Here is a 13,544-nt window from a genome sequence, read left to right as displayed (position 1 = left end):
ATTGCCACATCTATCACTACTGCCTTCTTCTGCTGTTTGTCGATCAACACGATGTCTGGTTGGTTAGCCATCACCTGTTTGTCAATTTGGATCTTGAAGTCCCATAGGAAACATCATAAGTGACCCCTCACACCCCCACCATGGACTGTTCTCCCTGCAGCCCTCTGGGAAGAGGCTTCACAACATCCGCTGCATAACCTGCAGATTCTGCAACAGCTTTTTCCTCACTGCCATCATACTGCCAAACTGTTAAAAAAAACTTCTAAATGATGTCACAGACTCTGCATTGCACTGTTAACACTAAACCAAAATACTGCATATTTGCACCATATATATTTGTCTTGAAATGCTCTGAACTTCCATTTTGTTGTGTTTTGCACCATGTTTTTTTCTCCCACTCTGTTTACATTTGATTACAGCTGCACTTAATGAAATGGAATTGTTCATTTCACTGCTAAGCTGCTGCTCATTTACTGTCTCAAAGCTGTACAAAACCAAATATCGTTTCGTTTACACTATCTGTTTACAAAATGACAATAAAAGCTGTCTAAGTCTAAAAAAAATCTTCCATGCTAAAAAATGAATAAACTCTCTGGTCCTTTCTATTAAAGTAAAAATGAAAATAATTGATATCAGATTGATCATTACATTGTTGAAAATGTGCGTATATTTAACTTTAAAAAAAAATACAAATAGTTAGTTAATAATAGTTCTGATCTACACTACAATTGTGTCAACGTTAGAATCCATATAAATGTTATTTCAATAAAATCCTACTTTTTACAGCAAATTTGTTATTATTAGAGTTAAAAACTGGTCCTTTGGTTGTTAAAAAATGCAATGGATCTCCCTTTTTTAACCTTTTACCACACCTTAAAAGCAAGCTTGAGTAAAAGGATAATCAAATAAAAAAAGGTAATTACTTCTTGATCAGACATCCAAATGTTTAATCCACTGTTATAAAAAATAGACTAGGGATAATTTCCTAAAACCTTTATACAAACACATGCTTAATACCCTTGATAGGATTTTTTTCAATGAAAAAGTCACCAAACTGATCACTACTTATAAGGCATTTTAGAAATCCTGATAAAGCTCAACATAATGCTGTACAATACAATTTTAAAAACTTACAATGAAAGAAAAACATTATTTAAAAAACGAAACCAGAACACTATTTAACAAACATTTTACACAGATAGCAAATCCAATTGTGAGGTAACCCTTTTTAACAAAACAATAACATACATTTCAGCCGTTTCACCTCATTTTAAACAAAGCTTGTTTAAAAAGTTCAACAAATTACAGTTTTTAATTTAAATTAAAATTCATAGTTTATCCTTAATTCCTTCGTCGAGGCATTGATGTCCCTCTGGTTCCTTTGGTAATTTTCTATTTCACAAACAAAAAGCAGAACACATGCATAAGATCACAATGTTGCTGAAATAATCAATGGCAGTGGGCAGCTTACTTGAGACCAATGTGGTCCTGGAGTTCAACGTTAAGAGTTTCTGGTAGCAGCAAACAGAAACAGCCAGCAGCCATGGGGATGAGGCCATAAACCACCATGGGAATGCTGTAATGGTAGGATTCCAAGAGCCTGACCAGTGGTGAGAGGATGCCGGCCACACGAGCACACATGGAGTTCACACCCATGCCGCTATGCCTGTAAGGTAATAGATCAGGTAATGAACATACAGACTTTAGCTCTATAGATAATGTAAGAAAATTTGTTAACTACTTTTTTTTTTTGTGGGAATTGAAGAGTTTGGAACATATATCTGAGGATGGAAGTTTCTTTTTTTGGTTCAGACTGACTTTAAATGTTTAACCTAAGCCAACAACGCTGTCATGCGGGGGCTACAGATAATATCCAATAAAGATTTATGATAAGAGTGTTACGTGGAAAATATTTAATTCAGTTCAAAACTGATTTATTTTTCTTTTGTTCATTTCAATAAGGTCTTTCATTGTTTACTTTATTTTAAAATCACATTGTGGCTGCAATAATCATTTATTTTCCAATTTGCCTTTCTGCATTCATGTTTTTACTTTCCCCGACTGGGAATTGAGGGTAGAATCAGACAAAATAACGTGTGGCTCCAACACAAAGAACAACTCAACCCTTACCATGGCCTTTACTTCCGCCCAGATGCAAAATATTAATTAAAAAGGCCCCTTATGGAAGTAGACCAGGTGCTGGGGGTGTGGGGTGGTCCCTGCTGTGATTTAAAAATGTGGATCTGACAGCTAAATTCACATATCAGGATGTCAGACGGCTGATAACAAAGGGCATGCTTGTCAGACAGATATAGCTGTCTGTTTGTGCTGCTTGTATGCCAATCTGGTAATAGGTGATTTGAAAGAACCATGGATTGGTCAAATGTCATGGAGGATTTCACTCCACAGACCAAACTGTGGGAGGTAGGAGAGGAAGGCTCTATAGAGAAGGCCAGTTGCCTGGAGCTGAACCAGTGTGAGCCGGCGGCTCTTTAAATTCTTGAGGCATCCAAACACAAAATGGGGACAATTTCAGAGTTGTAGTGTTTAGATCATAAACTTGGTATGGAGGTAAGCATAAAAAAACTCTGCTTTTAATATCCAATAGGACAGAGCTACCCAAGTCAATATTTATGGGTGACTTTGCAAAAACAGGGAATTAAAGAGAAATACTGACTCATGATTAGATGCAGTGCACCTATTTAAACCAGAGGAGTGCACCAAACGGCCAGTTTACAAACAAATGCAGGATCACAACAGGTGTGCAGTAAATCCACCACCACCCCAAAAAACAACCCAAAAAAAAAACTGGTGCATGTAAACAGCACTCCAAGTTATATCTGTGTACAGTTTATTAGAAAAAAAAAAAAAAAAAACAGACAAAAAGAATAATTTTAGTTTTGAGGTGAGCATTTCTGTAATTCATCTCCAACAACAACAGGACACAAAGTTCAAGTTAATTATTTCTTTAAGCAAATGTAATTTTTTTTATAATCCTAAATGTTTTTTTGTTTCATTTTGTTTTAAGCAGCCTTACCTGATATTAGTCGGGTATAATTCAGCTGTATAGACATAGGCTGTACTGAAGGCAGCTGTAGCAGCAAACTTTCCCACCATAGCAATGACTGTCACCACCGCAGGTAGGTCTGATGTTCATAAAATTGTGAGCAGATAAAACAAAGTTTAATTCTGAGAAATTCTGATAGGAAAAAGTTTTTAAAACAGTTTAGATCACTATCAGAAAAACAAAAACAACTGAATAAATGTATGGGTTACTTCTTGGCACAGCAGTGGCAACCAAGCATGATGCTCCTCCAAAAAACAGGAAACCCGCTTCACACATTTTCCTTCCGTAGCGCTGAATCAAAGTCAAACCAGTCAGGTTGGCAGGAATTTCAACAAACCCAAAGATGAGCTGTGTGAGGTAGATATTTAAGCCGAAACTCCCGATATTTAAACTCAGCCCATAAAACAGGAAGCTTGCAGCAAACCTGAAATCAGATGCATCTTATTATGTGCTGTAATGTTTCAGTACATACATCTTTTAAAAATTTTATGATTCTTTGTGTAATAAACCATACCAGTTAAAGCTCATTATTAAAGTGCGTTTTCTCAAATATGAGATTCGGAAAATATCAAGCATGTTCTTTCTGTCCACAGTAGTCTCCATGTCAACCTGAAAATGATAAACAGAGCTAAGGTAAAGTTTCATAAAATTACAAATTTAAGGTTTTCCTCCTAAGCAGCTTTCATCCTGCACTGCTATTTTTTTTATCTAAATAAGTAAATTGTTCTTGCAATAAGAGCATTTTTTCTTGAATTGAGGAGGTAAGTGAGACACTTTGCCAATGGAACAAGACAATTTACATTTAAAATAAGCAAAAACAATTACCTTGTCTCATTTTAAGTGAATATTATCTAATTATCTTATTTTAAGAGTAAAAATACTTATTCCACTGGCAAATTATCTTATTTACCTGCTCAAATTAATGGTTACACTTAATTTAAGACATTTGTGCTCATTTCTAGATCGTTTTTGCTGTGTGAGTGATCCCATTTGATCTGATTGCTATACTTTGAACTCAGAATGACTTGAAGTTCACTCAAAAAGAAAATACTTTCCTGTTAGACACACACTCCAATCGGGTGCCATTTGTAAAGTCAAGCAATCAAAAATTAGGAGCAATATTTATGGTTCTTTAGTTTGTTTTAAGAGAAAAATAAGTAATTTTTTCCACTATGTAGTTCATTCATTTATACAAATATTACTTTGGTAAATAAATATTTAGTTTGCAAATTAAACATTTAGTTTGTTAATGAAATATTTAGCTCCAAACTTAATATTTTGATGGTTTTCCTATATTTAAAGGTTAAAAGTTACGTTCAAATATGGTAAGAGTTAGAAATAAAATTCAGTTGATTTCTTCCCCCTGGTCCTTATTTTACAGGGTTATCGCAAATATCTAATTTACTGATATAAAAGAATTATATTGTGATAGGTTTTTCAGCCATATCTCAGCTCCGTGTAGATCTGCTGATCAACCAGGAGAGAATTTGAAATAGATGGATGGATGAAAGCTAGTTGAACTTGTAACCATGTAGTAAACATTTTTATTTCAGGTCTGAAAACAACTTTTGAGGGTATTGTTTAGGTGTATTTGTGGACAGAGACCTTATCTAGTAGATCATCTGGTACAGTTCTTTTGTTAACTTTGGCTGCCTTCTTGAGCTCCTTTAGAGCCTCCTCCTTCCTACCCTGTGTCATCAGCCATCGAAAGGATTCTGGGAGAAACCTGTTGAAGCAAAAAGTGCATTTTAACTAAATAAAGAGGTATTAGTTGAAAAGTAATTTTTTTTCAGCTACTGACCAGAACAAGATCACCAGGATTATAATAAGAGGGCTAAAGAGTGCAAGTTGCAGGATTCTCCAGTTATTTGTTAAATAGGCAATACCGGACAAAAGCGTCTGTCCGAGTGAAAAGAAAGCAATGATGGACACTGTGCAAAGAGCAGACTTTGAAGGATCAGTCCATTCCACCGCTAAAAACCAGATCAGGAGACAGGTCAGTTATTGTCATTAGTGTGCAATATCAAGAATGTTTTTATGGCTTTATACATAAAACTAAACAAACTGCAGACTTACCCATGATAGATGTGTTCATTACAATGACACCACTTGAACTACCGCATATAAATTTAAAAACTATATAAACGTAGATGTTTGGTGAAAAAGCCGTCATCAAAGTGAACAACAGTAGGATGAAAACTGAAAGCAGGATTACGCATCTTCTGCCAAACCTAAAGAGATAAAACAGAACCTCATAAGAGTCTAAAATTATAAGCAACACATAAGGTGCACTTATAATCTTCTTTTATGTTGTCTTTTTACCTCATACTTTGATTTAAAATCTATATCTGCATCCATTTAAAAAAATTGTTTTTGGAAATATATATGGCGTAACGACACAACAATAGGCCCATAAGCAACATTATCTGGGTGGGCCCCATATGAAGTAAAACACCCCATAACTCATTTTGGTATAAATCGTCGCTTACACATTGTACGTAACGGTAATGGTTTTAATCTATGCTCTGGATTACCCATAATTCCAAGTTGTAGTCTGAAAAATAAAATACTCCAATACATAGTCCTTTTAAGATCTTCATTGAGGTTTGTAACATATTGAAAGAGTGTATTTTTTACCAAACGTCTAATGAGCTATGCACAGTTATAGTAATTAAAAGTACTACTGTCTGCTTTGCTATTGGTGTCGTGTTTAAATGGCTCACCATCATGTTGAAATCTGCCAAGTGTTGGGGTATAAATAAGGTCTGGTCAGTTGTTTTAATATCAGGTATTTTACAATGATTATGCTTATTACAATGAGACATCCTAGTCCACAATTGTGAAGGGGGCCTAACAGGTGTCAGAGACTGGGCCCCTAACAGGTCGGGGGGCCCCTATGCAACTGCAGTCTCTCCTTACCAATATTTAGGCCATTGCTTTTACATGTTCCAACTGCTTGCTGCTCAGTGGCGCAGTGGGTAGCACTGCCACCTTGCAGCAAGAAGATTCTGGTTTGAATTCTCTTTCTGCATGGAGTTAAATTCTCCTTGGTGAATGGTTGTTTGTCATGTTTGTCTCTGTGTTGCCCTGTGGTGGACTGACAACCCGTCCAGGGTGTACCCCGCCTCTCGCCCGTAGACAGCTGGAGATAGGCACCAGCACCCCTCATGACCCCAGCTGGGATAAGCATGACAGAAAATGGATGGATGGATGTTCCAACTGCAGTACTTTGTGGCACACATGATGATCCTTACTTGTGCACAAGTGACTTACACAGTATATGTATCTTGAGTGAAAGTTATCATTTTCAGTTGTGTAAATAACTGTTACTAGTTGCATAAACCCTGATGATGATTTTGTAGATAAGAGTTGATTTAGAATGGTAGTTCTGCTTATTTCCACCGTCAGAGTAGCCATTTGCTGCATCCTCCAGGGCCAACTACCAAGGTCGAAAGTAGACATATTTAGACACAAATGCTTCTATCATTCACAAGAATTTACTGCCACATACACTTCACACTGCGTATCCCATGGTGCACCACAACAGGTACTAGTGTCATGGTTCTCCCCCTTTGGAACTCTTTTCTATCTTTTTGAGTTTTCTATTATTTATGTCATTCTGATTTGTTGTTCATTTGTTTCTTTTCTATTTTGTGTTATATTTAAGCAGTGTTGCACTGTCCTTTCCCCTAGCTCCCTTCTTGTTACCTCTATCCACACCTGCTCCCTATCAGCTGATTAGTTTCTTGTAATTTCTTTGCTCCTCATGTGTGTTTTCCCTGACCTTTCCTGTTTTTTGGCTTTCTGTATTTTGTTTTTGTACTTTGCTTCTGTTGCCTTGGACCTTCATTAAATCAGCAAAACGCAAGTGTATGTTTTCCTGATGAATTCCCAGTGCATTTTAATGCCCTGCTAGCTTGAACAAATAAACACAATAAATAAATAATTTGCAATTTAATAGTAAAGTTTTATTTCTTTATAAAAAGCCTTTTCCTATCCAAGCAGCTTCCTTAAAGCAGTCATTTTACAGTAGGATTGAATAATAGAGAGTGGTGATCAAGCATGTTAGGAATTATATGGACTAGTTTAAAATGTTCGGAGATTAATACATTTAATTTAATATTAGACAATCAACAAGTTTAAAGGTTTGTGAATTAGTATTCTCATGATTTAGTATGCCATTTTGGACTTAGGATATTTTAAGATAAAGTATTTTCCAGATTTGGTTAAGTCTTGGAAAAAAAAGTTTTCTTTCTATCCCTTTCTCCAGGGTTGGTGTTTGTTTTCTTTAATCTTTTTCTCAGAGTACACCTATAACCTCATTTTTTTTTGCAACAAAATTACAAGTTTTTGTATTTATGCTTTAAAATTGACGAAAAGAGAATATGAAAGAAAGCTGAAAAATTGAATCAGAAAAAAAAATGAAACATATCTTCCAAGAATTCTGGCACTTAAGTCAAACTCTTTGATCAGAAGGTCCCCTCGGGGGTCTTCAGTCATAATTCACTACAGGAGGTAAAATATTCACTGCTAACAATGAATCAGATCTGAGAGTTTCTGTACATTCTTAGAAACTCAGATTTTCTTTTAAATTTTTACCATATTTTATAAAGTTCTACATTTTTACTGACACAAGATATCTACTTTGTTCAGTTTTTTTTTTTTTTTTTTTGAAGTTTGAAATTGGAAACATCACAATGCTGAAGTTGGCGTCTGATGTGGCTGTAATGGAACAGATCAGCTTCATTCCACATCTTAAAGCTTTACTTAGAATTTTCAAACCTAGATATGGGAATTAGTTTTATTTTCCAATTTCTTTGCATATCAACAACATTTGCTTTCAAAACAACAAAACGAAGTTGAAACTTGAAATATGGAAAATAGTGAAACGTGATTTTTACATGAATGTATTCTCACTACCACTCAAAATAGTGCATAGCCAAAAATTGCAGGTCAAAGAAAGCAGAGATTTAAATATAAATTAAATAACAAACACATTATTTTTGTTACATTTTTGAAAATGAAGATTTCATATTTTTGTCTAAGTATGGTATCTAGTTTTCAAACTTGAGAATTTTTCTTATATTTTCTTACAACTACATTTATTTATCAAACTGAGAATGGCAAAAAAACAAAATTCCACTTCTTCCCAAATATCCCAAAAAACCACAACTGATTCATGGCTCAATACAAATCATATCATTATTTTGTGAATAAAAACAAAGATACATACATTTGTAACAAGACCAACATCTGATAAGTGGCTGATGTTAATGCCAATAATTCTTTATAAAAAAGCGATGTACAAGAAAATGTATTACCTGTCAGAAATTGCACCAAATACCAAACATCCAACAAGAATACCTGCCATGAAGATTGACTGGGATGCTTCTATTAACCCACTTTTGCCACAGACTAGGTCAAACTGTAAACATGGGCAATTGTTACAACAAGAAGATATAGATGCAGCGAGGATTTTAGAAGGAGATTGGTATAACAAAAATGAATGTTTGCTTACTTCTGTCACAAGGGTGGAAACTCCATATGGAGCCTCATAGTCCCAACCACTGATGCATCCAGTTGTGCTGTTAAGGCCATACTCTTCAATCGTTTCCAGATCCAGATCCACGGGAGTGAACATTTCACACCTTTCAAACAGTCCATCCTGGTCTACAGGGATGGTGAGATTTTTTTGTCTCTCCTCTGTTAGGTTTGGCCCTTTCTCCAAGATCCAGTCAGTGTTACAGTGATGTGGATAGCTCATTCCAGTGAACACCTGGCTGGTCACGTCGAATGCCGGGAATATGCTGGGTATGCATAACGCAACGAGTAAGCTTTTCTGAAACAAACCAAACTCCCCGACATCCTTCAGGACCTGTCCAAAGCTGCTCATCTTGGCATGTGGTTCTGTTTACACAGGCTTCTCATAGATGTACAGAGCAAAGACATGTTTAATGTTTAACAAAACTCAATAAAGATAGTCATGGTAACTGCCTTGATCTCTTAGTAGGGAGCAACAGTTCTAACTGCAATAAACTGTTACAGTGTCTAATCATTGAAGTGGGAAATGACTAATATTGATCCAAAAGAAAGAAACAGTTATAATAATAATAATAAGAGCAAAACAACTGAATTAATAAGATAAAAATGCATTAATTATTTCATTTTCATTTTATAAATGTAAAGTAGAAATTAAACATTTCTGTATGGTTAAGAAGATCTCTTTAATTGGTTTTATTATAAACTTAACTTATTTGGAAGGGCAGCTGATAGGATTTTGCAGCCTTAGAGTTCAGTCATTAGACATTTAAAGTTAATTAGTATTTCTTACCCCTCATATTCCGGTGGGGGAGTGTTTGCCTCAATCTTTCAGCAGGTTCTTTCTAGTTCTGCCTTGTGACCTTGGTATTTTTCCAGTTTCCTGTGTTCTTTCCTCATGTATCCATTCTTTTGGTAAAGCCTTGTGGGCATCCTTATCTATATCTATGTAAATATCCAGTTTTGAGGGCTTGAATCAAAATGCTGTTAGTCAGAAAAAAATCTAAAATGAATTTAAAATACATTTAAGATACAAATTATATTGATTTAAGGCTCTGATCTATGACACCTGGCCTTTAAACATGAAGGTAAACACCTCGTCATGACCAGCAGGTGTTCAGATGCTTGTGGAAAATCAGGGATTAATGTAATCACCCAAATCTTTTAGTTTTTATACATAAAGTACAGACAGGATTCACCTAAGTGGCATTTCCATGAAGATATTACAGTAAGCCCATGTAATCCTTCATGAATTTTACCTACACTTACAATTTGCTGTGGACATTTTGTTGCATACGGGTGGTTGAACATGTAACAGACCTTGGAAAAACAAACTCTCTATTTAAATGACTGGATATTTTTTCCAATTCAATGACCATGGAAGGTACGGTCAACTGCAAAAAATCTAAATGGACTTTACACTGAAGAGACACTAACTCACCCATAAACCACTCTGTCATCTGCTGCTTTACATAATCCTTTTTAAGCTCCCGTTTTTCATCTTAAATCATTAAAGGGTTTTGATTAAATATTTTATCTTAATACAAATATCTTCAGGAAAAGGATTTCTTTAATTTAGACACCAGAAAGAAGCATACAATAAGAAAGGTTATAAGAAATGTATTGATTTTGTCAGATTGAGACTCTATAATATTTTGATACTTTCTTTGGGACGCTAATACATTTATGTTTGTATTTAGCTACTTCCTAGTGTCATCAGATCTCCCAAGTTGAACTGTGAGGTAATTAGTGCTGCTAGGGAAAGTTGTTTGTTTCTGTTTATGTTCCAAAGGTTGTATGTGTAGCCTTGCAGTAATTGTTTTTATCTGTTAGTGCTATAGTTAAAACTTTGACTGCAAAAGTTTGTAAGGCAGGGTTAGTTTATTTCTATAGCATATTTTTGAAAAGAGATAATTTAAAGCTGAAGTCTGTAAGTTTTTAAAAATCACTTTTTTGTCATATTGGCTAAAACTGTCCCTATGCCCAGACAGCAGTACATGTGATATGTAACCTGTGAAAAAAACTGCTTCAATTGGTACCGCCTACTGCCTGTATTTCAATCTGGAAAGAATAATTCGGGACGAGTCAAAACAACCAATCACAGCCAGAGGAGCGTCTGATGTATGGAGAGATATTTGTGCCATCGGTTTGAGCGCGCAGGAACCAATTCGAGCGCGCAGTGAGACAACACGCGCGCGCGAAAAACCGGTCTGGCGCGCGCTCAACTCTGAAAAACCCTCTCAACACACTGTTCTCGCGCTCAGTTTCATCTCTGCGCATGCTCAAATCCGTCTCTGCTCGCGCTCGCTCGACCTGCTCTCTCTCCGCGCTCAACACCAGCTGTGCGCTCGGCTGTTTCTCCGCTCGCTCGACTCTCTGCGCTCGCAACTTCAGCAATGTATGTAAATGAACCATACCATCAGCCAATCACACCCAGCTTCTTTTCATCCAATGAAAGCATTCCTTCCTTCTTCTTCTTCTTTTCTATCATGGCGGATCGCAAGCAACTTTAAGGTGCATACCGCCACCTACTGTTCATGAGTGTGTAGCAACATTGTTTTACATCTATTAAATTCTATTTTTTAATTTTGTATTCTGCAGATAACTAAATAATGCTTTCCTTAATCTATAAATATCCTTTATATTTCCTTTATTTCCCAAAAATCCTTTAAGTTTCCATTCTTGGCCTGTCATTTCAACTACTCTTCTCAATTTTTCCCTTTCAGGTTCATATGTTTTACAGTTCATTAATATGTAAGCATTCGTTCCAAATACTACATCCAGTTAAATGAAAAAAAAAAAAATAAAATAAATAAAAACACAATCAGGAAAATCAAACAACTCTTACAGTTTCCTAACCATTTGATGGACAGAAGATATTACTATAAAATATCTTGAATTATCTCAAATAAACTTATTAGATCATTGCCTCATCCATCTCTTTTACCTGCTATTGACATGGATTTAAATTTTATGTTTTAAAAGAAAAATAAGGAGGATATTTCAGGTTCCAGTATGGTTCAACAATATATAGATAAAAAATATTATGGATATGTTAAATTTTTTATGGATGCTTCAAAAATATTCCAATATTAGGAATGGTGTTTTGTTTTAGTTTCAGAATTTATTTTTAAATCGGGTAAAAGAATCAGTGATGGAATTCAGCCTACAAAGGAGAAATGTTTTGGATCATATTGGCCTTACAATGGATTGAAGAAATCGTTCCATTAAGAAGTTTAGTTTGCTCTGATTTTAGATCAGCGACCATTATATTAATTTAAACGCAATTATTCAGACAGCAGACCTGATCTGAAATTTAACAATTATTATTTAGAAGACCTCTTACAGATGGACTCTAAATAAGAGGGTTATTCTTTATTATATATATTAAAAAGAATAATTTGATAAACAGGATTTTTCAGTTGGTGGCGGTAATTGTTGTTTGCCAACCTCCATAAAAAACAACAAAAAGAAGAAACACCCGCCACAAAAGCTAAGAGTAAGGCCAATATGATCCAAAACATTATCTATATACTGTTGAACCATACTTGAACCTGAAATATCCTCCTTATTTTTCTTTCAAAACAGCAAATTTAAATCCATGTCAATAGCAGGTAAAAGAGATGGATGAGGCAATGATCTAATAACTGTTTTACTGAAGTTTATTTGAGATAATTCAAGATATTTTATAGTACTATCTTAGGAATGTTGACAAAATAACTGTAAGAGTTTTTGATTTTCCTGATTGTGTTTTTATTTATTTATTTATTTATTTATTTTTTTCATTTAACCGGATGTAGTATTTGGAACGAATGCTTACATATTAATGAACTGTAAAACATATGAACCTGAAAGGGAAAAATTGAGAAGAGTAGTTGAAATGACAGGCCAAGAATGGAGTCTTAAAGGATTATTGGGAAATGAAGGAAACATAAAGGATATTTATAGATTAAGGAAAGCATTATTTAGTTATCTTCAGAATGCAAAATTAAAAAATACAATTTAATAGATGTAAAACAATGTTGCTACACACTCATGAACAGTAGGTGGCGGTATGCACCTTAAAGTTGCTTGCGATCCGCCATGATAGAAAAGAAGAAGAAGAAGAAGAAGGAAGGAATGCTTTCATTGGATGAAAAGAAGCTGGGTGTGATTGGCTGATGGTATGGTTCATTTACATACATTGCTGAAGTTGCGAGCGCAGAGAGTCGAGCGAGCGGAGAAACAGCCGAGCGCACAGCTGGTGTTGAGCGCGGAGAGAGAGCAGGTCGAGCGAGCGCGAGCAGAGACGGATTCGAGCATGCGCAGAGATGAAACTGAGCGCGAGAACAGTGTGTTGAGAGGGTTTTGCGCGCGCGCGTGTTGTCTCACTGCGCGCTCGGATTGGTTCCTGCGCGCTCAAACCGATGGCACAAATATCTTTCCATACTCTCTCCTCAATGTTACAGACTGCAGCTTTAAAGTGCTGAACATGAACAGAACATAAGAAAATAAAAAAAGTACAATGCAGTAGTAAGAGTAGAGGTGGGTAATATTTAATCTGATGATATTCTAATGATGTTTTAATGTACAGCTAAAATGGAACAATCAAACACAACTTAAAAACAGACGATTTCAGACCTGATCATTGGTTTCTAGCTGCAAAAAAATTAAGTTTTGTGCTAACATTTCATCACTTTAGTTAAAAAAATTTACATTAGTTTTGTTGTTTTTTAACACACTTTTGGCACATCCGTGCAATGGTTAATGTTATGCAATTCCTCAAGGCTTCAATGGTTTCTTGGGTCCTTTTGATCAAAAAAGAAAAATATTGAGCATTACATTGCTTGTGCAGGCAAAAATAAAAACAAAAAACTGCTACTTGCAATAAAATAATGTAGAAGTTTGAAGCTATGGATAATAAGGTAATTAAAAAAGAAAAACTTTAATAATCATCCAT

General features: G+C 35.3%; 1 protein-coding gene across 1 annotated transcript; it reads right to left on the bottom strand.

Annotated features, from left to right (window-relative positions):
• Positions 1–878: 878 nt before the first annotated feature.
• LOC119789039 (solute carrier family 22 member 13-like) lies at positions 879–8,993 on the bottom strand. Its single transcript, XM_038293792.1, has 10 exons — positions 8,586–8,993; positions 8,389–8,492; positions 5,144–5,298; positions 4,869–5,040; positions 4,673–4,793; positions 3,582–3,676; positions 3,277–3,491; positions 3,038–3,146; positions 1,472–1,666; positions 879–1,392 (listed from the first exon to the last, which is right to left on the bottom strand). The coding sequence occupies exons 1-10, from the start codon at positions 8,958–8,960 to the stop codon at positions 1,329–1,331; spliced, it is 1,605 nt and encodes a 534-aa protein (XP_038149720.1). The 5' UTR covers positions 8,961–8,993; the 3' UTR covers positions 879–1,328.
• Between the last annotated feature and the right edge of the window lie 4,551 nt (positions 8,994–13,544).

The sequence above is a fragment of the Cyprinodon tularosa genome, unplaced genomic scaffold (assembly GCF_016077235.1).
Source record: "Cyprinodon tularosa strain WSP-4 unplaced genomic scaffold, ASM1607723v1 ctg33, whole genome shotgun sequence".
NCBI lineage: Eukaryota > Metazoa > Chordata > Actinopteri > Cyprinodontiformes > Cyprinodontidae > Cyprinodon > Cyprinodon tularosa.
Note: the sequence above shows the minus strand (reverse complement) of the source record. Positions and strands in the feature narration are given on the sequence as shown.